Source organism: Manacus vitellinus, unplaced genomic scaffold (assembly GCF_001715985.3).
Source record: "Manacus vitellinus isolate BGI_N305 unplaced genomic scaffold, ASM171598v3 scaffold_1_pilon, whole genome shotgun sequence".
Taxonomy (NCBI): Eukaryota; Metazoa; Chordata; class Aves; order Passeriformes; family Pipridae; genus Manacus; species Manacus vitellinus.
Genome location: NW_021939396.1, coordinates 51,463,496 through 51,487,469, shown reverse-complemented (window position 1 = coordinate 51,487,469; position 23,974 = coordinate 51,463,496). Strand labels below are relative to the sequence as shown.

Here is a 23,974-nt window from a genome sequence, read left to right as displayed (position 1 = left end):
GGTATGGGCATCAGCTGTATTAACTGCCCTATACGAGACCTCACCTGGAGTGCTGCATCCAGCTCAGCACAAGAAAGACATGGACCTGTAAGAGCAGGTCAAGAAAAGGGGCAGAAAAATGATCAGAGGCTGGAGCACCTCACCTATGAGGAAATGCTGAGAGATTTGGCACTGTTCAGCCTGGCGAAGGCTCCAAGAACACCCTATTGCAGCCTCTCAGCACCTAAAAGGGGCATATAAGAATGATGGGGACAAACTTTTTAGCAAGAACTGTTGTGCTAGGACAAGGAGTAATGGTTTTTAACTGACAGAGAGTCGATTTAGATTGGGTATTGGGAAGAAATTCTTTATTGTCAGGGTGGTGAGGCACTGGAACAGGTTGCCAAGAGAAGGTCTGGATGTCACATCCCTGGAAGTGTTCAAGGCCAGGCTGGTTGGGGCTTTGAGCAACCTGGTTTGGCGGAATGTGCCCGTGGCAGAGGGGTAGGAACGAGACGATATTTAAGGTCCTTTCCAACCCCAGCCATTCTAGGATTCTCTCTCTAGGGCATTGCAGGAAGCAACCGCATCTTCCAACAAACACGACTGATAGTTTCAGCACTACAAACAAGAGACCCCCGAGCCCCTAGACACTCGGCCGCAAGAGGAGCCCCCAGCGCGGGCTCTCGGGGAGGCGGGAGAAGGGACGCGGCCCGTGGGTCCGCCCGGGAGCGGCGAGGGCCGGGGACACAGCTCCATCTGGCGGCTGGAAACTGCGGAACGCCGCCTCTCCTTCCAGCGTATCCCCGACAAACTCCACCGGGGACACGATCATGGGGGAGCCCAAACCCAGCCAGGCCGTGAGGCTCTGTCCCCTTCATGGAGAACAACGAGCAGCAGCAGAGCCCAAGGTAAGGACAGGCTCGTCGTGCTGCCCCTCGGGCTGGTTATAGCGATTAACTCGGAGCGCTTGGGATGGGAGAGCAGGAACTGCGGAGCAAGGTGAGAGGGCGACACGCCCACCTCTCACGAAAGGATCATCAGAGCCTGCGTAAATGTACAAGACAGACATGGAGCTCCTGGAGTGGGTCCAGTGGAGGGCTACAAAAGGACGGGATCAAAGGACTGGAGCATCTCTCTTAGGAGGAAAGACTGAGGGAGCTGGGACTGTTCAACCTCAATAAGAGATGACAGCAGGAGACCTCGTGTCTAAAGAGGGAGTGCCAAGAGGATGGAGACAGGCTCTTCTCAGGGGCTCCAAGCAGTAGGACAAGAGGCAACGGGCAGAAACTGATGTATAGGAAGTTCCACCTGCACATGAGGAAGAACTTCTTTACTGTGTGACTGTGCACTGGAAGAGATTGGCCAGAGAGGTTATGGAGTCTCCCTCACTGGAGATATTCAAGAAATGTCTGGACACAATCCCGTGCCATGTGCTCTGGGATGATCCTGCTTGAGCAGGATTGGACCACTGTGGTCCCTTTCTACCTGACCCATTGTGTGATTCTGTAATTGGGCAAATTAACAGAAAACGTGTATGAGTAATGAAGCCAGTTTCTCTACGGAGGCCATGGGTTTAGCATACAGAAAATAAAACATCTGTTGAAGATATTTTACAAATCTTCCCTGAGAGTGAGACTATCACTACAGTTTCATTCTACGTGATGCTCTCTCCTTACCAGAGGGGCACACCATCCACGGGAGTAGTAGTGATGAAAGAAATCACAAGAATTACACTCAGAAAAAAAAAGTGAAGTTACCCTTGCAAGAGCTAGGAAATGCCAAAATGAAGTTTTGCCCCCCAGCCTTAGCTGAAGCCCCTCCTGCATGCCCAGCACCATCCAATCAGGGCAAAACTTGAACTTACACAGTATGCACTAAAGGAATCCCTTCTCTGCACTCTGTAAAGGATACAGAGGACATGATTGCATGGTCTAAGTTGCAGCAACCATTTCTGCCTTTTCCATAGAAGGAGAATACCGTTACTAAACTGTAAACCTTGCATGTCCCATTGATCCATATTCTGCATCTGTTCAAAAATGTATATATAGGTGATGGCAACTGAAAATTGTAATGATATATACACGTAGCTCATATGAAAGTACTTTATGCAGGGAATTACCAAAAATTTTAATAAGGAGTATCACACACTCACTAAAACTAAGAGCAACATAAACTCTCAAATACGCTAAATATGCACTGAACTTTGACAGATACACTATAATTTTAGAATATATTTAAAATATATTTAAAATTTTTACATTATTATTGTTTCACCCAGTTATATGCTTTAGTTTCCATGATTCTAACCAGAACTAAGAGATATCTATGCATATTTAGTGACATGGAATGGAGCATACAGAACTCAGAGACTGGGAAGAATCTCTTATAAAAGTAGCTTAATTTCTAAAAATCTAAATTCAAATTTCTTAAATCCAAAATTGCTTTTGCACTGACAGCACAGATCTTTAGACTTCACAAAAGCAGCAGCAATTGCTTCTGAATGTTGGAAGTTCACTTTGTGTCAGCATCCTCCTGCCTAAGCCTCCTGTTTCTCTTTGAAGGTCTCAAATTAACACTTGCAGAGGCTGCGTGCATTTCAGATGGGTTTTGGATAGGATGGCTCCCATTTGGCAAGAAGGAAGGAAGCGTTTCTGTACTCAGTCACCTTCAAAATTAGCAATTTTAAATAAATTGAAAAGGATTTGAAAAATCAAAAATTGAAGGAATAAAACAGATAAGAGGCAACTGAAGTGATTACAAACATATCACACTGTGTGAAGTCCCACAGTAACCCAGCCTGCTGTAACCACCACCAGCTCACATACTGGCACACAGGCACCCAAGAAAGATTTGTGTTCAGATGTAAATATGGACATACACAGACACACACAATGGTTTTGCATAACCCCACTGTCACACCTGCCCACAGGGCAGTCAGTGTTTGTGTGGCTCACCCAACGAGCTGCGCCGTGTGCCAGAGGGCTCTGGTCATGTGCTGCTCTTCTCTGCTGCTCTCTCAGAGCAGAGCCAAGGAAAGCAGGAGGTCCCTTCCATACACTGCTGGTTGCCTTGCTGAAAACGTTCATGTTTACTTTTGATTGGCTGCTTCATTTCTAAACCTCTAGTTCCACAAATACAATCTCTACACACTGTTAGAAGTGGACTTAGAAATCCACAGTTCACCTTTTAAACAACAAAAAAAAGAAATAAAAGCACTGGTCTACAAGAAGTTTTGAGCTCAGTTATGGTTACTCTGAACATCAAACTTGTCCCATCTGTTTGCAGTCATTGAATTAGTGTTTCTGAAGCACCTGAACAGAGCAGATCAGAGAAGTGAGGATGCATACATGAAGAGTTATACTTTCTACCAATTTTTAGCATTTTTTACTTGTTACTTAGCAGTTTTCTTGCATCACCCCTTCCCACTTCCCAGTAGATCAAACCCCACTCCCACCTCCACAGGCTCTCCATGAGCTTACGCTGGTGACCGCTGTAGACCCCACAGTGACTGATAACCTGCTCCCTGGTAACCCACTCATCTCTCACCCACATCACTGACAAGTGCTGAGCAGCTGCTGGGCTATTTCATCTATGCCCATGCTGGCAGCTTGGCAAGGATGCCAGCACTAACTGGTCCAACAGCAGCAAGCAGGACACACATCTTTCCAGTTCACCATGCAGGTTTGCCCAGGATGAGAGCCTCAATTTAAATGTCTTGTATTTGAGCTCTAATTTTCCCTTTAATTGGAGGTAATTGGTGTCTGTGAAACACACACCTCTCTATCAAATGTGGCTTGAATTAGATTTCAAATCCACACAGGGAGCAGCAGCACAAAGATGCTGCAATCACATAAACCTTGTCTCTGTACGTTTTGTCTCTTAAAAGAGACAAGTTTTTCCACAAATACACTGACCTTCCTTTGCCATTGTAACCTGTTTCCTGTGGAGGCAGGATGAAGAGATTATTTCACCTAATCAGGAAAGCAATCTGTTCTGATTTTCTTGGAGCTGGGATGTGAAATGAGAGGCCCAAAGGCTAAAATATTTCCAGGTATTACACAAGAAAGTGCAGTCTGAAAGCACTGCCACGAAGCTGAAGGCTGCACTGGAAATCTGAGATTGGACAATCCTGGGCATGAATACAATGAAGATCCTTCTCCTGGCATTCTCTTTACAAGGCCGACCACTATGTTTGAGGCTTTACATCCTAAAACTGGAGAGAAATTCCCGTTCCTGGAGAAGGCAGAGCAGTTTCCAGCATAGGTCTGGAAAGAAGGCAGTACATACACTCCTTTCTAACAGACCTTTCTATAGTCCTGGGACTACAAAGTCATCACAAAGACACTTCTGAAGCAGTCCATCTTACCCTTCTCATGGCCATCTCTTCTTACCACACTCCTGTTTTCTTCACTTGACACCAGCCACTGAGGTGTGGAACAGGTATTTTGTATTTATGACTTCAACATTTTAAACTAGATGGAGATGATTAAGGCAATCAGGGAAAAATAACCATTGCACAAGCTCCCACCTTCTAAAAATCACTCACTTCATCATCAAAGCTGCATTTTCTAAAACCTGTGATTACAGCTCCAGAGGGTCCTCTATTTACCTCAGGGTTCAAGTTTTGTTTTCTGCAGATTTTCTTCCTAAACCTTTCTAAAACATGGTTCTATAAACTACACAACAATTTAAAGCAATACCTCGCGACTGTTAAGAAAAAGAGCCCCATCTTTATAATTAAGATTCTCATTACTAATATTCCTCAGAACAGCCCTCATACCAGTGCACAAGTCTACTGCAGTCTGAAAAGCAGTAATAACAGCATTTACTAATTTTGAGTGAAAACACAGCACTGGATTTAACCTCTGAGTCAGTCTACTATTACTGAAGCACCTTTACTTGAAGGAGTCGAACATGTTTAAGTTTTAAAGAAAAAGAAGTGCTTTGGCTCTTCTGAAGCAGTCAGGGAGTAGCTGTCCGTATCACCTGTACCTGGGCTATCAAAGCAGCAATGGAAATATATTTTTCCACTTCCATGGGTAGAGCAACTATGGTGGTTTGACCCTGGTTGGATGCCGGATGCCCACCAAAGCTGCTCCATCATTCCCCTTGGAGAGAAAATACAATGAAAGGCTCATGGGTCAAGATATGGGCAGGAAGAGATTGCTCACCAATTACTATCATGGGCAAAACAGACTTTACTTGCAGAAATTAATTTATTGCCAATCAAATCAGAATAGAATAATGAAAAGTAAAATCAAATTTTAAAACACACACACCCGTCTCCCTCTTCTTCTCAGGCTTAATTCTATTCCCAATTTCCTCTCCCTCTAAACAGTGCAGGGGGATGGAGAATGGGAGTTGCAATCAGTTCATCACACATTGACTCTGCTACTCCTTCCTCCTCAGGGGAAGGACTCCTCACACTCTTCCCCTGCTCCAGCATGGGATCCCTCCCACGGGAAACAGTCCTTCACGAACTTCTCCAATCTAAGTTCTTCCCACGGGCTGCAATTCTTCATGAACTACTCCAGCATGGGTCCCTTCCGTGGGGTGCAGTCCTTCAGGAACAGACTGCTACAACATGGATTCCTCACGGGGTCACAAGTCCTGCCAGAAAACCTTCTCCAGCATCGGCTCCTCTCCACGGGTCCACAGGTCCTGCCAGAAGCCTGCTCCAGCCCAGGTTTCCTGCTGGGTTACAGCCTCCTCCAGGCATCTACTTGGTCCAGTGTGGGATCTCTGCTGAACCATGGTCCTCCATGGGCTGCAGGGGAACAGCTGCCTCACCCTGGCCTTCCCCATGGGCTGCAGAGGAATTCCTGCTCCAGTGCCTGGAGCACCTCATCCCCCGCCTTCTTCACTGATCCTGCTGTCTGCAGAGTTGTTACTTACGTATTCTCATTCTGCAGTTGCAATTTGCTCTTCTGCAGCAGCTTTTTCCCCTTCTTAACCATGTTTTATCCCAGAGGTGTGTGTTACCACCAATGCTGATGGGCTCAGCCTTGGGTCTGTCTTGGAGCTGGCTGGCATTGGCTGTGTTGGACAAAGGGGAAGCTTCTGGCAGCTTCTCAGACAAGCCACCCTGGTAGTCCCTCTGCTACCAAAACCTTGCCACAGAAACCCAATACAGCAATATACACCCCCACTAGCAGAGTACCTACACAGTTTTAGGACTGTTTGCTTTCTTTTACAGTGAACAGCACTGGCTCCACAGAATTTTTTTGGAACAGACACTCACTTCCAGGACTATAAAAGCAACACACCCAAATGTTTAGCATATTTCCCCCCAACCCTTTACTGTCTTCGCCCAAGGTCAGGCATTATAATCCCAGTGAGCACATTCCACTGTTAAACACCTAACAGCCACATTTTCTGTCTGTTCAACACTCAGCTTCAGGGACAGACAAGGCAACAGCTAAGCCTTTAGGAAGGTGCTTTAAAAGACTATGAAAGATTTCTAAGCAACACTAAGCAGCATTTTTGAAATTCAACAACAACAAAAAAACAACCAAACCTTGGACGAGGCCCAAGGAAGGCTCGATGAGAAACAGGACAGTGTGTGCTTGAACTGCCCCTTCCCAAAAATTTGCCTCAACACTTGTACCTCAGGTCTCCCCATCTCTAAAGCCAGGAAAACCCATCCTTGACAAGGCAGACTGAGACATTCACAAGGATTGCGATTTAACTACTGCCGGTTCTGAGAACAGCTTAGACACTGATCCCTAGTGATAATCTCTCTGAACTCACCTATGCACGTGAACCTGCACCAGCATTAGTAAAAACTTTCCATAATATCCTGAAATAATTATTCCCAGATTATGGCGGTTTGTTGTTTGGTTGGTTGGGGTTTTTTTCTTGCAGAACTTGGATGATAAGCAGTCTAATTTAAAAAAAAAAAAAAAAAAGTAAAACAACTTACAAGGCTTTTTTTCTTATAAACAGATTTTAAAGGTAACTATTTCAGCCACCTTTCAATTAGTTTCATTTATTTCACATGTCTGAGTTCAGACTACTAAGCTGTAATTATAGCTGTCTGTCTCACACCTCTATGCCTGGTTACCGCAACACCCTTTAAATCTTTTCTAAAGAAGAAGGAGAAGATCAGCATTCCACCACTGCCAGCAACAGAGCAGCTATGGTATAAACAGGGATTCAATACCCTGCTGGCAGCGTTGTGAACATTACATAAAGTGGTACCAAGTTTTAAATAAAACAGCACTGTAATGTGGTGAGAGATGTTTATACCACTTATAGTTACAACATAATGTGTAGGGGATGAAACAATAACTTCATCCAAAGCAGTTTCCAGACCCAGTTCACCACACACACATAAACCCTTGTCCTAGCAAACGAGGCACAGGCACTGACCTTACCACCACCTGGCAGTAATGACAAAGCCAGATAAAAGATATGAATCAATTGTTTCACCTTTGCACAAGACCTCATTTCAACACGGCCCTTTGTCACATAAAGGGCAACTCAATGGAGGTGACAACACCATCGCTACCTCTGCTTATGGAGCCGCGGCAGAATCAGCAATTCTTCTTGAACATACATTCACATGTACTCACATCTTGAACATACAACACACATTAAAAAAGATGAACAGACCAACCTCAATCATACCCTCGGTTACACTTATTTGAACACCCCTGTGAAAGACATTCAGACAGGAAATAACCTGTCTCATTTTACTATCATTAGTTTGCCCTTCTCACAGGAGCTCAAACCCTTGTGAAAACTGACTCCTGCATTTAGCTCCCCCTCTTGGTCCAACATTCCAATGTGCCACCACTCTAAAGCTGCCACAGCAGCTCAGGATCAGCAAAGACAGCCTTGCTGGCAGCAGTGGTGACTGCTACACACGGATGGGCCTTCCAGGACATCCCCCACAAAGCCATTCCACAGGAACCAGAATAAAAGGCAAAGCACTATTACATTCACAGCAATGTGGCTAAAAAGACAAGTTACAGAATTTCAATCCTGCCTGTAAACATGCAGAGCAGAGCATTTCGGTATTGTACTAAGTATTTCTTAGGGTTGCTCTGTAACTGCGTAGCTCCCATTCCATCTTTTGCCACAGAACTGAAGGAAGTGTTTGCTCTGCCAAGTCAGATCATACATAAATATCTAGCGACTCCAAACAGGAAAAATAAAACTCTTTGTCAAGATGATTCCTATAAATCTGACAGACCCATCAGTATCCTCAGTGTTGCCTGGATCCAGGCACCTGCTCTTCACTCCAACACTGAATCTTCATCCAAGGCAGCTTCATGCCATTTCCCAGCAGTACCTCAGAGCAGAGCAGTTACACTGTCCACAAGGTGGACAAGATACACCTATTCATTATCAGCAGTCCACAGAACGTAGTCAGGGAGAAGTTCCAAAATAAAAAGGACACTACTACGTTTTTCATAGTTTATTAACACTTCAACTTTTAATAACTTTGAAGAAGGCCTGAAAGATAAGTTTTGCTTATTGACTTTGTCTTTTCCCCTTTGGCAAAATATCACCTTTCAACTCCTCCCTCCACCCTCCCTCCTCCCAGGAGGATAATGAAGTTCCAAGCTGGTGTTTGGTTGCTTCTTGTAAGTGAATTGGCTTCAAACATAGCAGCAGAAACATGCAAGCCTGGGCAATAGTGTTTGTCAACAGCTTTTAGAGAATTAGTAGAAACGCACAAGTAACTTGTGCATTGATACAAATAACTTTTTCTTAAATGAACTTTATATATATATATTTTTAATTGGGTTAAATTTGGTGCCCAGAATTACTACAGAAGCAGTATCTTCTAGTTAACTAGGCTTGTTTTTTCCCCCTGAACCATACTACTCTTTTTTTAAAGTGCTATATTCATAAAAACTTTAAAATACTATTTTGATAAGGTATACTTGTTCTATCTTGCCCTTTTGAGAAATCAGAAGAGCAACCTGCAACATGTATTTAACTGAAGTTACACATTTACCCTCACATGACTTTATGGGCATCATCATCTGCTCATTTCACTAGGAGCAGTGGAGAGACTGTATTTCCCTGTGCTTACATACACAAGTAAGCAGGCAGACAAAGCAAGAAGTTCTAACCATTTCAGGAACAAAGACAAACAATTTAATCCATATTACATAATTCACTGAATACAGTTGATCTCATCCAAAGTGACTCCTGAGAGCAAAATAGTTTTAGCATTACATTTTATATACAGCTATGAAGGGATTACGGGAAACCAGGACAGTCTCCTTATACCATTACTGAGTACACTGGTTACGAGACCGCTGTACACTTTTACTTTGAAGACATGACCAAGTTTTACCACCAACTCTTTTGTTATTTATGGAAAAAGCTATTTCATTCTCATTTTATCATTATTTTTACCTTATTTCTGCTGCCAGATACCAAAACCTGAGTCAGCTGCACTAAGCAATGACTTCTTTTTCTGCTTCAAAGTCCTCTAAGTGCTAGCACCCTTGAAAACCTCCATACAACATGCTGTAAACATTTTGAGATCTTCCAGAGGGTTTTGTTTAGTTTTTCTCCCTTCAACGCAGAAATGACTGCTCTGTCTGAAGCAAACTACATCCTGCACAATATTGCTTTCATTATTTTCCATGTAATCACTTTGGAACAGGCTAAGAAAGTTTGATGTGGCAATGTTCTGTTAGAGAAAAAAAAAAAATCAGGAGAAATACACCATTCTGAACCAGTGGAACAAAAACAATCAAGACCTTAACATAGTTTTTTCCAGTCACTGGGGTGGAAGGAGACTTGAATGCAGACACTGGAACAAGTAATTGGAAACATCAGTGCTTGCATGCTTAAGTGAAAAGATAAGCAGTATTTGCATTTTCTCCATCATCTTCCTTGTACATGTGCAAGATTTTATAAAAAATGTTTATCACAGAGAGCAATGACAGAACATGATGTAATTATTGTTTTCTTTTTTTAAAAAAAGCACTAAAAATCAAAGGCAACCAAGATAACATACATCACTTCCAGAACATTTTTCTCAGCTACATAAGGTGTGCATATACCAAGGTCTAACACACTTAGCTGCACCACATCAAGTCAAGCTGTCCAAGAGCATACACAATTTTGCTTACAGGAGTATACCCCTTCCACAGTTTTTCAAGTTTACAAGTAATTCCCTGTACTGGATTATGCTTACTTAGAAGTACAGATAATATTTTGTTTCAATACTACTGTTTGTTTTTATGACATATTCAGAGATGAGGCAAGACATAAGACTAAGTGCAGGGAAGCATTTCAGACCCCAAAAATGCATTCTTTAAAACTTAGCTATACACAGTTAACACAGGTAGGTCTGCCAAGAGTTGCATAAAAATGATTTTTATTTCTCAAAGGTGAGCAACTGAGGCTCACTCAGCAAATATCAACTCTTCTGCATCATGGAATTCACTATGGGTGTCTGAATGATTCAACTTGCATTTCTGAATATCGGCTCCAACAGAATTACAAACCCGGTAAGTTAGTATATGTGAATTAAGTACCCTTAAGAAATCAAAGAATAATACTGACTCCTGGAAGACACCCAGAAGATCCAAAGATGGAACAGAAGGTTGATTATTACACTCCTGCACAATCCAAGCAAATTGTTAATATACTGAAAGCATTCACGTCTGGTATTTGTACCTGCTGGATATCCAAATTATTCTGTTCCAAAACAAGTTTGATAACCATCCTCTCTGTAGCTGAAAGCAGTCAGAAAACAGCCTAAACAAATGGAATGGAAACCTTTTTTTTCTTTCCCAAGCTTCAATTACAACAGTCTAAGCCAGAGACTTAAGCAAATAAACTTCAAAATAGCCATTTGTTACAAGTAGCAAATTACCATGAACAATGAACTTGTTAGGAATCCCTTCTAAAAGTACGACACACACAAACAGGCTACCCAGCAGAAAAATCTGTTAACAATTTTATTTCTTTTGTCATGTTAAATATTATGGGACAGGATTGTAAGGATGAAGAACTCTCAACAATGCCTCACAAGGAATAAGAAAGAAATTCTGCCATGATATTAGCAAAGTAAGGTAAGGAGAAAATTTACACAGTAAGAGGCACCATTTCCCCCAGAATACCTCTTGTATTCATATTCCTGAATGAGTGGGATTAGCAATCTAATAAATCATTTGTCAAGAGGTAACAGCAACAGATAAAATTTTAAAGGATTATTAAAATAACATTTACAAGACTCTGAACAATTTTTGAATTCTTATTAAAACCACAGAAAGAAAGAACAATTCTTTATTTATGAATTTTCATAAAGGACTGACTGTGCAACTGGTACCTGCTATTGATGACTTAATGTACAATTTTGTCCAGCAGCCGAACAGTTTGTCTTTTTCAGATTGTGTTTTCTAACCGTGCGAGATCATTAAAGGCAAAGCCTGTTATGATGCTGTACACAAAAAGGGCCACTTGGGCCATACTACCCATGATGTGGTAGGTAAACCTTTTTCTGGCCAAGAGAAAACAAAAAAACAAAACAAAAAACCAAAACAAAATGAAACAAAAAAAAAAAAAAACCAAAAACAAAACAAGGAAGCTGCACTTTTGCATGCTTCTCTCACTCATTCTTTCTACAAGATGAACTTCCCTAGAAAGAATCCAATGAAAATGGCTGCAATTACAACAAGAAGTGAAGGAAGAGAATTAGAGCCATTATCTCTGAGGGCCAAAGCTGTGGGTGATCCAGATTTATCCGAGTGCGCTACCTTTCTGAGCCTCAAGCCTTCATCCTGAGGGGGAGGAGAAAATACAGATAGAAAAAAAGTATAAATACATCTTCTTAACAATACTAAAAACTGAACTAAAAGGCCAAATTTACTGGCGAATATTTAAATGAAGTAAAAATACCCAAAAACCCACACACACACAACATCACACCACACTGAAATCCAAAACATGGACATAGAAAACCATAATATTTCAAATAAGAACAGATAATCCACTAGTCGCTCTCCATGTTCTGGTTAAAAAAGATTCAGAAAATCTTGACAAGCACAATGAAGTATTTTGCTTTTATTTACTATGTGTCAAAATTAAATAGCAGTAATTCCTTATCATTAAGAAGAAACATCTGCTTTGTGTAAACTTCATCAGAATTGCAGGTGTGGAGACATCATTATTTTATGGTTCTTTAAAAGGCTATCACGGCCAATGAAATTGTTAGAACTGTTCCAAAAGCAAATATATAGAAAAGTCCCATAAAGTCATGTATTGACTAGTTACAGGTTACTGAAATGACACCTTTACATAAAGGTACTGGAAAGTAGTGTTTGCTTACCTCTGACCAGGAATTGTTCTTGTTCACTATCAATTTGTAATACAAAATGTTACTGGATCCCATTTACTCACTCTTAATGAAAAATAATGCACTTCAAATAAAAGCTACTAATGCACTATTTTTGATTTAGACTTAAAGTAACTAAGACCACCTTAAATAGGACAGTTGCATTTAAGAAGAAAGTTATGTAGCTTCAATGTCTCATCCATGACAATCGCAAAGTCTCAATCACTGACAAGTTCAAAATACACAGTATATACAATAGAGGACAGTAAAATTATATTACAAATCAATCTTGACATTCTAACAGTTTTATCTACTTGCTGAAATACACATCTTTTGACCTAATTACAAATCAGACCTTTCAACCAAGGGGAGTGAAGTCACTTCAATGTAAACACGGAAGCAGAACTTACCCTCAGGTGCCGATTTTCATCTGTCAGCTTCATAATCTCTGCTTGAAGTCTTTTGCACTCCTCCACCAGCTTCCTTGTTTCAGTATCATTAAGTGAAACACTATGTGGTTTTGGCATCGGTCCATCCTGCTTAGATGTATTCAGTACTGGGGCGGATTTGCTTGCATCTATATCATTCTACAAATATTAAGAATGACTTGAGAATTTTACTTCCTAGAGAAAAATCATCCACAGCTTAAAACTAAAACAATGAAGTTACTACTACAGTTCAATGAAGTTTATATTTACAGTAATCTGAACAGACAGTTCTGTTATCAGTTCAATTCTGATTAGCTCGAATATTAAAAAGCAAGAGAAGATCGCACTGTTTACATCTGGTACTGCACGCTACTGAGACACAAATAAATACTTCAGCTGCTTAACACTGACCCAAAAGTCATCCAAAAGAGAGCACAAAATACACCAAACAGCATTTGAACTTGAGGGGGAAAAATAAAATGAAGAAAGTAATCCTGCAATAGTAAGAAACAAAACAAAGTAAAAACAAAACAGGTCTTCTCACAAACTCCTATGAATTACGTATGACACAAATGTTTTGCACTTACAGCACCTTTTAGTGAGGGAATATAGAGTATTGAACAAACATGAAATTTAAATCTCATAGCATCTGAGATACACATTAGTAACTTTGAATACTAGTGAAAAGTCACATAAAAAGCTGTGAAATAGCAAAAAATAAAATTAAAATTTAGTTCCCACAGCTCTGCTCAAAAACACAGAATCATAGGACGGTTTGGGTTGGAAGGGACCTTAAAGATCATCTAGTTCCAACCCGCCTGCCATGGGCAAGGACACCTTCCACTAGTCAGGTTGCACAAAGCCCCATTCAACCTGGCCTTGAGCACTCCCAGGCACGGGGCAACCACAGCTTCTCTGGACAACCTGTTCCAGAACCTCTCTACCTTCTGAGTAAAGAACTTCCTCCAAATATCTAATCCAAATCTCTCCTCTTTTAGTTTAAAACTGTTCCCCCCTTGTTCTATCACTATCTATTTGTGTTAAAAGTCACTCTCCTTTTTTTACATAAGCCCCCTTTAAGTACTGGAGAGTTGCAATGAGGTCTCCCTGAAGCCTTTTCTTTCCCAGGCTAAACAATGCCAGCTCCCTTATCCCATCTTCCTAGGAGGGCTCCAGCCCTCTGATCATCTTCACGGCCCTCCTCTGGAGCCTCTACAACAGGTTCATATCTTTCCTGTGCCGAGGTCCCCAGAGCTGGATTCAGGACTTCAAGTGAAGTCTCACAAAGGCAGAGTAGAGATGGAGCATCACCTCCCTCAACCTGCTGGTCAGATTTCTTGTGATGCAGCCCAGAATGCTGTTGGCTTTCTGGGCTGCAAGCACACACTGTAGACTTATGTCCAGCTTTTCCATCCACAAGAACCCCCAAGACATGGTGTGGTAGTTTGGCCTAGGCCTTCCTTGGTGACCAGTTTGTAACCAAGGAAGGGTCCAGATTTACCCAGTATTCCCTACGATTTTTATGTGAGCCAGACTATAAGAAGAAAGGAGGAGAGGCCTTCACTCTCTTTCCTTCCGGCGGCTTGGAGGTGCAGGTTCCCTGCTGTTGAGTCTGTCGTGCTGGGGAGCAAGGCCTGGTAAGGCCTTGTCGACCCTGGGAGACAGAGGTTGCTGGCGATCGTTCCAGTGTCACTCTCCATTGTCCCAAGGAGAGTAGTAAGATAGTTTTTTGCCAATTCTTTTAGTTGCTAGATATTGGGTTACTAATCGGGATATATATATATTTTATTTTGGTTTTGTTCCTTTTCCCTTCCCCCTTCCCTTTCCCTTGTGAAATTATATATATATATATATTTCAATTGTATATAACTGTAACATAAGTGTAAATATATTTATATATATTGCTTTAGTTGTCTCTCTCTCGTTTCGGTTTTCTTGGTTGTTTTTTTCTCTCTTCTCCCTGAGGTTTGGGGGGGGGACACAACTTCTTGTGGTAAGGTTTGGAGACTTGGCAGGGAGCCAGCTTCAAACCATATCACCCAGAAAGCCTGACTTCCAGTGAAGACTGAGGCAAAGAACTCAAGGAGTACCTCAGCCTTTTCCACATCTGCTGCTACCAGTTCTCCCTGTTTAACAGGGGAGATTCACTCTCCTTGACCTTTCTTTTCTGACGTAAGTCATAAGAATTCCTTCTTGTTACTCTTCACATCCCTTGCTAAATCCGATTCCACCTGTGCCTTAGTTTTCCTGATCCCATCCCTACATACCCAAACTATATCCCTGTACTTCTTAAGTCACTTGTCCCTGCTTCCACTGGCTCTGCATTGCCTTCTTAACTCCTCAATGTGAGGAGCAGATCCTTGCTCAGCCATGCCGGTTTCTGGCCTGCCTTCCTTGATTTCTTACATATCAGGATAGAGATCTCTTGCACTCGTGGCCTTAAAGGGGCCTATAGCCCCTTAAGAGTGGCTCTAGAGAGCTGACTTAAAGAGTCCCTAGGAACAGTTTCCCAGGGAATTCCATCCACTTATTTGAAACAGCTGGAAGTTAGCTCTTCTAAAATTCAGGGTCTTGGTCTTTACTAGGTCTATGTTCCTTGAGATTATGAACTCAACCAGGGCAAGGTCACTACAGCCCAGGCTGCTCCAACCTTAACTTCTTTAACGAGCTCATCCACACTGCTGAAAGACAGGTCCAGCAATGCTTCTCCCCAGTTTCATTTGTCTAGTACCTGGATCATGGTTTTACATGCATGCATTCATGCTATTTACCCCTATACATGTGTTACAAACTATCATAAACTCTGGACAGTACTAAAAAAAAAATCTCAAAGCCATAAAGGCAGTAAGGTTGCTAACAGAAATCCTACTTAAGCTCTCTCATTCATGATGTTAAAAGCAGCACCGAAAAAACCCACCTCCCCCCCCCCGAAAAAGGATATACAGTATTAAGACTCCGTAAATCAGAATTTCAAGTATGAAGGTAAAAAATATGTTAATGCTTAGGAATTTAGTCATATTCTGCAAAACTTCTAGGCCACTGACAGTTAACTATTATTCCAAATATCAGGCAACACAAAACAGACATCTTCAGTCTATATACAATTAAACTGTCATCTCCTACACAACCAGAATAGATTTTGTCTGAAGGCAAGAGCATGAAAGAGGCAATAGGTGCTTTTTTTGTCTGATTATTTGTCTTTACCACTAGCTTATAAAAATGCACTTAGGATTCCCAAAGCATGCATTAATTCCTAATCAGTACTTTCTTCTCTAATTCAACTGAATTAGAAACAGTATTTTTAAAATTGAAAATAATTTAATACTTTATAAAGAAAACAATGCAATTCGCTTTTCACGGTATGCAGTATCAAAGATTTTTTTTTTTTCTTTTTTTTTTTTAAGTCTGACAGCAAATCAATAAGTAAAAAAAGAATAATATAAATCAATAAGTAAAAACAGAATAATAATTTCTGGCACTGGTCTCCATTGCTGGAGTTTTTTGAGATGTGGTTGACAGTATGCTCCCTTTCAGAGAAAAGGTTGAACCAGATGGTATTTCAAGGTCCCTTTAAAACTGGGTTGCTCTATGATTCTATGAATCCTTAAAAAGTCATATACTGAACACCCCTCCTGTCTAATTCAGTACAAATTCCTTCGATCCATTTAATCATTAAATCAAACAGATTAAAAAAACCCTCAAATTTCTGTGGGATCAGTCAGTGTACGGTAATTTCTTACCCCTTACTTACCAGTTTATCATTTTCGTTGGGCATTTCAAACACACATCTCAATTTGGAGTCCATTAATTCATCAGGTTTTGCTTCTTTCCACTAAGACAAAAATTAATAGTTACTTAACATGCCAGACTCATGCAAACATCTGAACAGTTCATAAGCTTGCTCTTAGTACTTGCCTCCTCTACAGCTGGATACTATCCTTACCCTAGCTGCAACTTTCAGACTTGCTTAAGAACTATGCTTTTTGTTCACATTGATTACTGTGAAGCAACAAAAGCCAGAAATGGTTATTCAAGTCTGGAAATTAAAGAGAGTAAACTGAATGTAAGGATGGATCCATCAGAGGTTTGTATGGGACAGGGAGGGGACAATGCAGCAGTTTCTTTAACACACAATGAGAAACAAGTACCACCTGAGTCAGTTTGAGAAGGCAGTTCTGTTACACCTCAGTAAATGTATTTCTTATATTCCATCTTGGAAGCACCAACTTTAAACAAGAGATTGAAAGACACTTTTTAATGACTCTATATTTGTTCCATAGTAAATTTCTTTAGTTCTTCATATTTTAGATTTTAAGCACTTCCTCCTTTTACTGCATATTACATAACAATTTGGGCCTAGAGAATTTTTCAAAGCTGTTTATAAAGAACATTTTAAATTCCAGTGCTTATCAATATAGTTAAATAACTGAAATACGCTAGAATTTCTCTGCTCAACTGACAATCACCTTTCAAAGCATACATCATGTAGTTTCCTTAAATCTTTAGGCTCAGAGACTAATCTGAAGTCCGCAGTAATTTTTCTAATAGGTCCTCTACAGTTACCTTGGAACTGTAGGAGTTACATACTTGAACACTCAGGTTTTTCATAGCATCCTTCCTATAATTTTTTTCTTCTTTTTTTTCCAGTGGCATTAGTTGCACAGTAACGTAGAACTACAATTACCGATTTTCTGCAAGATCTGTTTCTCAGCATTCTATACATGAACACACTAAGAAAGCAGTTATTTGAAAAGGTATTTCTAAAGTTGATTTTTACATCCTCAGTTACGCTTCATTTACCACACATAACCAAGAGCTATTACAGCATATTAAGAAAAACTAAACCAGACCAACAAGGAAGACAGATGCTAACTTTCTAGCTACAAATCTCAAAATATTCACAAAATCTAAAAGGTTTTCCACTGTTTTCAGTGAAGAGTGATGTCACAGTACTCTCTCCCTTCATAGAAGGGGACAGAGCCTAAACCTGAAAGCTCTAGTGGTCTTCAGTGATTTGTAAAACCTCATCTTTATTCTTTGTTTCCCCTCTCCTTCTCTGCCTTGAGAGAACATCAAATGTACTTGTGTAAACCCAGGCATTCCTTACAACAGTTTATAGAGACAGAAGCATCGTTGACCTCCATCTTAAAATACACACTTACGGGAGTCCACAAGCACCCTACAAGGCTTGTTCTGACAACTGAAGGCTTCATTCCCATTGCAGCCAGCCAGTAATGTCAGAAATAGCTGCTCTACTTCTGAAGCAAAAAGCACAAACCTTTTTTCCGGATCAGACCAACCCTGCCTAAGAACTGAATCTATTAAAAAACAGAACATGTTTTCTATCATTTATGTCCTCTTTAGTCACTTGGTATCTTGTAGAAAGACACATCTTAGTCTTGAAATGTTTTAATTCATTATAATCCCATTCAGCATTTCACTAAAACACTTTTCATACCAAATGCACCCATTTCATACAGCTTCAGGCTTGTTGTTCAAATATACTCTTGATTCCTTCAAATACAATCTGTTTATCCCCTTTAAATTAGCTGCATATAAGGTACAACATATTTTCACACTGAACTGACCTGATCTCACCTTAGATTCACTACTATTTCCATTCAATAACTTCACTAGGCAAGTTCTAAGAACTGACCTTGTATTTCATATTAAAAACCCTGAATCACATATGAAGTCACCCCTATTCAGAAAAAAAACAATTCTTCTCCAAAAAGAAACTGCAAAAACATGAATCATTTACAGTTAAGCCTAGATTTTTAAGAAAAAAAAATACACAAGTTATTTTACTCCATTTTTACTTACCACTGCCTCCATATCTGTAATATTTGGTGGTGCATAGGTTGTTTGTACCATAAACTTGTGTTTACTCTTCTCATTTGGGTCATAGTCAAAAGGCTGCAGCATTACTGTTCCAAAGAAAAAATAAAGCATAAAACTGTGATTCTTCAGCTAATCCCTGTAGCAACCATGCTATCCACTTTAGATTTGCTCTTCACTGAACAACCACTGAAAGTTAAAATGCAAAGGTAATGTTGAAAATAGAGCAGACATACACTGTAGCAACAGGTACTGAGAGGTCAGAGTCTGGTGTAGCTGACATAATTATTTCTCTAATTACTATACCTAAAAGACATTTCATATACAAATATGAACAAATAGGTCCCATGAGTGACACAAAAGAAAAATTACACCTAAATATGTGTCTGTAGGTACACTTGCAACTTGGTCTACCAGAGGATGAGGGCTCAGTGAACTGAAAAGATTAATTATTTGGCAGTGTATGTACACTTGTCTTCCACAGAATGGGAATTCCAGTTCAGTATATCTTCATACAAAATTAAAAGAGAAGTTGAAGCGGTTTCAGAAAAATATTAAAAAAATTACATGGACTCCTGTACTAGGTATCTATACATGTACCTATTTTACAGCAATGAAAAAACTGTAGCAGCAACACTGATATAGCTAGAAGAACACAGAAGCAGAAGGAAGAACAGTAACAAGTAACAGCAATAAGATGTGAAAGAAGAAGAGTAACACGCTGTATTATGAAAAGAAAAATCAACAAGAAATTGCTGTTAACAAGGTAACAACAAGCAATGCATGATGTGATAATAAATAGTAAATTTAGGCATCAAGGTAAAGAAAAACAGGTCTTATCAAATTAGTGGTTTTGGAAAAAATGAATACACATGGTTGAAGAAGATTACTTAGTGATTCACAACTGAATGATAAAAAAATGTCCATGGACTTCCTTAAAATGACTAAAATCACATCTCCCACAATGAAATTAAAAACTGACTTGGCTCTGAATCAGCACGATGTGTTAAACAGGCTGAAGACAGCTAACACTATCTCAGCATTTAGTTTTGAACGTAAGAGTTTCAGCCCACAGTATCCTATAGTTATTTCTCTCTGCACAACAATGTGAGAGAAATCTATTTTTAATTATATGAAAGATGACTCAGCACTGAAAACATTCAGTTGAGAGACTGATGAGATAAAGTGGGTCACTAGAAAAATAATCTGTGGATTTAGTTTACCAAGCGATCCGAAAGAAATTATATGCTTAAAAAAAAAAATGAAGCTGACACTTTGGGGAAGAGAACTCAATTCTGAAGAGCACTGTGGAGTCACTATAACTAAACAACTGCACTTGAGAGTATCTTGGGGTCACTGTAGCTGAATAACTGCATGAGAATCCAGTAATACAGAAACAGGCAAATCAAAGATTCCCTGCTATGCAAACTGAAAAGTCGAGCAGTATGACACTGTTTCCCTTTATTGGTGATCCTGAAGCTGAAATATTGTTTACAGCTCCACTACTGACTCATGTAAAAAGCCAAAATATTTAAAGCACTAAAAGGATGATTTGAAAACTATGAAAACACATAGGATGGAATCCTTCAGTCTATTCAAATCCCTGAAGGGAAAGTCCATCAAGATTGTGATGTATGACTACCCATTGGAAAGATCCCGGATACCAGATCAAACAGACAGTTAGGACAAAATGGCTGTAAGTTGTAGCTGGAAATAAAGCAGGTTTTTGACTATATCTTAAACCAATTGTCAGTAAAATGATCTTTCATCCACAGGATACTGGACCTCTTGCCTGTGATCTCTACAACCTAGCCTACAGGATCTCTACAGGACCATAGCCTATAAAAAGGGGATTCCCCTCTCTCCAAGCTGGGAAATACGGTAGGTCCAGAGAAATAAAAAGTTTCTCACCTAATACTGGTTTTAGAATTCCCTTTTTCTAGAGATTCTATCTCAACATCATCAGGAGAATGACCTATGAAAATCATTTGCCAAATCAGAAGACTGATATCTAGTCTTTTCCCATTTTCTTGAGAATGTCCACTCCCACATTATTAAGACCTCATCTTCTGGACTTACAGTCCACTACAGGATTAGACTATTAGACATCCAGTTGTTATCAAAATTGTCAGTATGAAGTATGTAAACCAAACCCACATGGAGGTTCATGCAAAAAAAAAAAAAAATAACATTGCCTGGCTTCAGGGCTACACTCTGCTGAAAAGTACAACTTCTTTTTTTAACCCCCCACCAAAAAAACCCAAACCAAACCAAAATCCAACCAAAATAAAAATACCACCCACCAGGATAAGGAGAATGTCTCTATAGTGAAACGTACTAGATTTTTCAAATGTAAGGGATACAAACTGTTCCACATATCCAAAACCAACAGAAACTCTTATTTTTTAAAAGCAATTTAATTATTGCCCCTTAGCACAAACTACTGTGATAAATGGAAGAATTATGAAACAATAGAGTTCAGGGACCAATACTACAGTCAAAAAAACTAGCCTACAATTGTATATGAATTTTTTTAAAATGCAATGAACTATGAAATGTTATACTTTAAACAGATCAGAGCAGCCAAGCAATGCTCTACTTCAAGATTCATGAACAAAGCAGTCTGAAGCAAAGGTACTGTTAATGTCACTGCCCATTTCCAACTTTCTTTTCTGCCTTTCAGAGAGCCACAGAGAAATGTGACAAATGACAAGTATTTCTATATGGAGTATTTCTTACCATATCATTGCAGCTCTACATCAGGTTGCCATCACATAATGAAGGGAAACAGTTCTACTTTTAAACTAACTTTTAAAAAACCTGATATCTTCAAATAGTCTTTAAGATCAAGCATTACAGAACTTTTATTAAAGGCCTTAAAAGCATGGAATCTAAAACTGCATATATTTGTTTTTACCAGAAACAATTACAGATGATCCTGGGTCAATAATTCCACTGTTGGGCCTCACACAGTATCGGCGAGGTGCTGTGGTCTTCACTTTGAAGCATACTTTTCTATCTGATGGATTTCGTAGTTTAAGATTTGTAGTTACTACATCTGTAAAGGGACCTGAAAAAAAAAAAGGTGGTTCTTTTTTAAATATACATGTAACTCTGGAAAAGAAATCTGTTTATACAGTACAACTAACTCTTAAAATATAACTTGATGCCAACAAACTTCTAAAAGCGAGTTAAATCATGTATCTGGTAGGCACATACACTGTGTTACATGCAAAGAATCCTCTATCACCTAAGTTATAATAATGTTCATGACAGCAATGAACAAGTAACTCTTAATAGTATGACAGACTCAAGCTGCTGTCGCAAGTAATTTATATATATGCTAATTTTACCAAATCACTCTTAACATTTGGAATACCTAGAAGGTAATGGTCATATACAAAAGTAAATTTTTCTGAATTTTTCTTTAGGAGCAGAAGCAACACATCCTTTGGAATTCTTTCAACTGTTTAGAGAAAGAAAACACTGATACTGAAATATAATAACTGCTCTTGAGATTTCAACTTCTGTAGGCTTCTGAGCTCCTATAAAGTTGACAGAACGAGGCATCAACCTCATCTTTTAAACTCAAAATAAGCAATAGAGATGATACTCTGTTTATGAATATATTCTAACTGATCCATAAAAAAGCAAGTTGTAGTTGCTGTATTTACGTATTCCGTGCAGTGTACTCTCTAAACTGAGTTTATGTTAAACCAGCAGGATAGGAATTCCCTCCAAGACTGGATGGAACAAGAGGCACCATTTCAATGTCAAGCTGCAAAAGCACATCTTCCAACAGGGATCACCTCCATGCAATGCCACTCAGTAACAGCACAAAAAGTAAGTAAGATTCACAGCATTCTGAGCTGTGTTAATCTCCCTTATGCTCGTGTCATCTGAAGGTAAGACTGCACAGGCTCTAGAAGAATGTAACTTAGAAAATGGTATTTCATATGAACATGAAATATATTCAAAAATATTTCATGTGTACATTAACTTTTGAGAACCTTTACAGTTGTTTAAAATTACACACTAAATTACTACAAAATAATTTTCATCAGTATTGAAAACATTACAACTTTTCTATTAAAAAACTACGAAGAAAGCAACCTTTAGATTAAATTCAATGGAAAATATGTGATATGAATGAGTGCTAATGTACAACAAAACCATTAACTGCATGAGACAAAGGAAGTCAATTTTTTTCCACAGAAGTCAACATCTTATTCCACAGAGGTGTCTGCACTATTTCCAAAGGAAATAGCTCTGGCTACTATCAAAGATGTTACTACACTAGACGGCTCACTGATGTCTTTGTTTCTATACTTCATTCCAAATCCTTGATTTTGAGAGAGTGATAAACAGATGCTTGACACAAAACACCAAGATGCAAATCAATAAAGAACTAAAAAGATAATTACTGAGAACCAGAATACTGAGATGTAGATGAAGATACATGTGAGATAGGTTTAAATTCAATGAGGCTCTTTTGAGAAAACAGGAATTGGTATTACTTGTCTGAAACTTCACTTTAATCTGACTTTATATGGTGGATGAAAAAACCCTCTCAGTCCAAGCAAATTTGACACAGCCCCCAAGAGGAAGATTTACAAAACTACTTCAAAGTTTTCTGCCACTTGTGTCTTGATGGTTCTTGAAGGATCCAGTTGCCTTTACTTACAGGGTGTGACTTAAAACAGCTCCCATCACCCCCACCGCAAACTGAACTAAAATCAGGCAGCGGAATACTCTAAATCTAGGACTGGTGATACACTCATAAAACACCAAACATTTATGTTTTTCAAGCTACACACACATTTTTGAGGAAGTTATCTGGGGAGTTTTACTAACTATTAGCCATCTAATAACCACTGCTCTTGCAGTGCCTAGAGGTAAAGAGCACCTTGAATACGGCTTTCAGTGATGCAGGTTGCTTTTTTTTAATTGCAACTCTAGGCAACCTGAGGAGCTCTGCTTCTCAATCTACACAACTATTTCTACTAAGGATATTTTGCACAAAAGAAAAAAGGCACAGTTCAAAGGCTCATTTTGAAAGGCACAGTGATCTAGAAAAGAAGTTATACTATTCAAAAACAGCTTGTTTCAAGACAAAGCAGCTATGAATTTATAAACTGATGATAAACTGGTTTTTAAGCCAAAATAAAAGATGTTATGTTTCTTTTGAGACATGAAAGGTCTCCTCATGCCTGCCTTTTTAAAGTGTGTAATAATGAGATAGGATTCAAAATACTCTTCAGATTATTCTGATATTTACTGTCAGCTTTAATACCTCAGATAATTAGAAGAAATCTGCTTTTCTTCCCCAGGTACATGAATGCAGTGGCCTCCTTTGCATTTCCTGGATACTTCACACAAAAAAAAAGCTTTTAGCTCAGGGACATTTTTTAGCATC

The 23,974-nt window shown here is 39.5% G+C and overlaps 1 protein-coding gene across 1 annotated transcript; it reads right to left on the bottom strand.

Annotated features, from left to right (window-relative positions):
- Positions 1-9,070: 9,070 nt before the first annotated feature.
- VAPA (VAMP associated protein A) lies at positions 9,071-21,625 on the bottom strand. The gene is made up of 5 exons (XM_025895949.2): positions 21,476-21,625; positions 18,544-18,647; positions 16,472-16,552; positions 12,703-12,879; positions 9,071-11,738 (listed from the first exon to the last, which is right to left on the bottom strand). The coding sequence occupies exons 2-5, from the start codon at positions 18,643-18,645 to the stop codon at positions 11,580-11,582; spliced, it is 519 nt and encodes a 172-aa protein (XP_025751734.1). The 5' UTR covers positions 18,646-18,647; positions 21,476-21,625; the 3' UTR covers positions 9,071-11,579.
- Between the last annotated feature and the right edge of the window lie 2,349 nt (positions 21,626-23,974).

Excerpts from the sequence above, each read along its gene's own strand:
- VAPA (XM_025895949.2), bottom strand. The coding sequence starts at position 18,645 with ATGCTGCAGCCTTTTGACTATGACCCAAATGAGAAGAGTAAACACAAG. Across the intron at positions 12,880-16,471 it reads CCAACGAAAATGATAAACTG|AATGATATAGATGCAAGCAA; the intron begins GTAAGTAAGGGG and ends TAATATTTGTAG. Across the intron at positions 11,739-12,702 it reads ATGAAAATCGGCACCTGAGG|GATGAAGGCTTGAGGCTCAG; the intron begins GTAAGTTCTGCT and ends CCTCCCCCTCAG.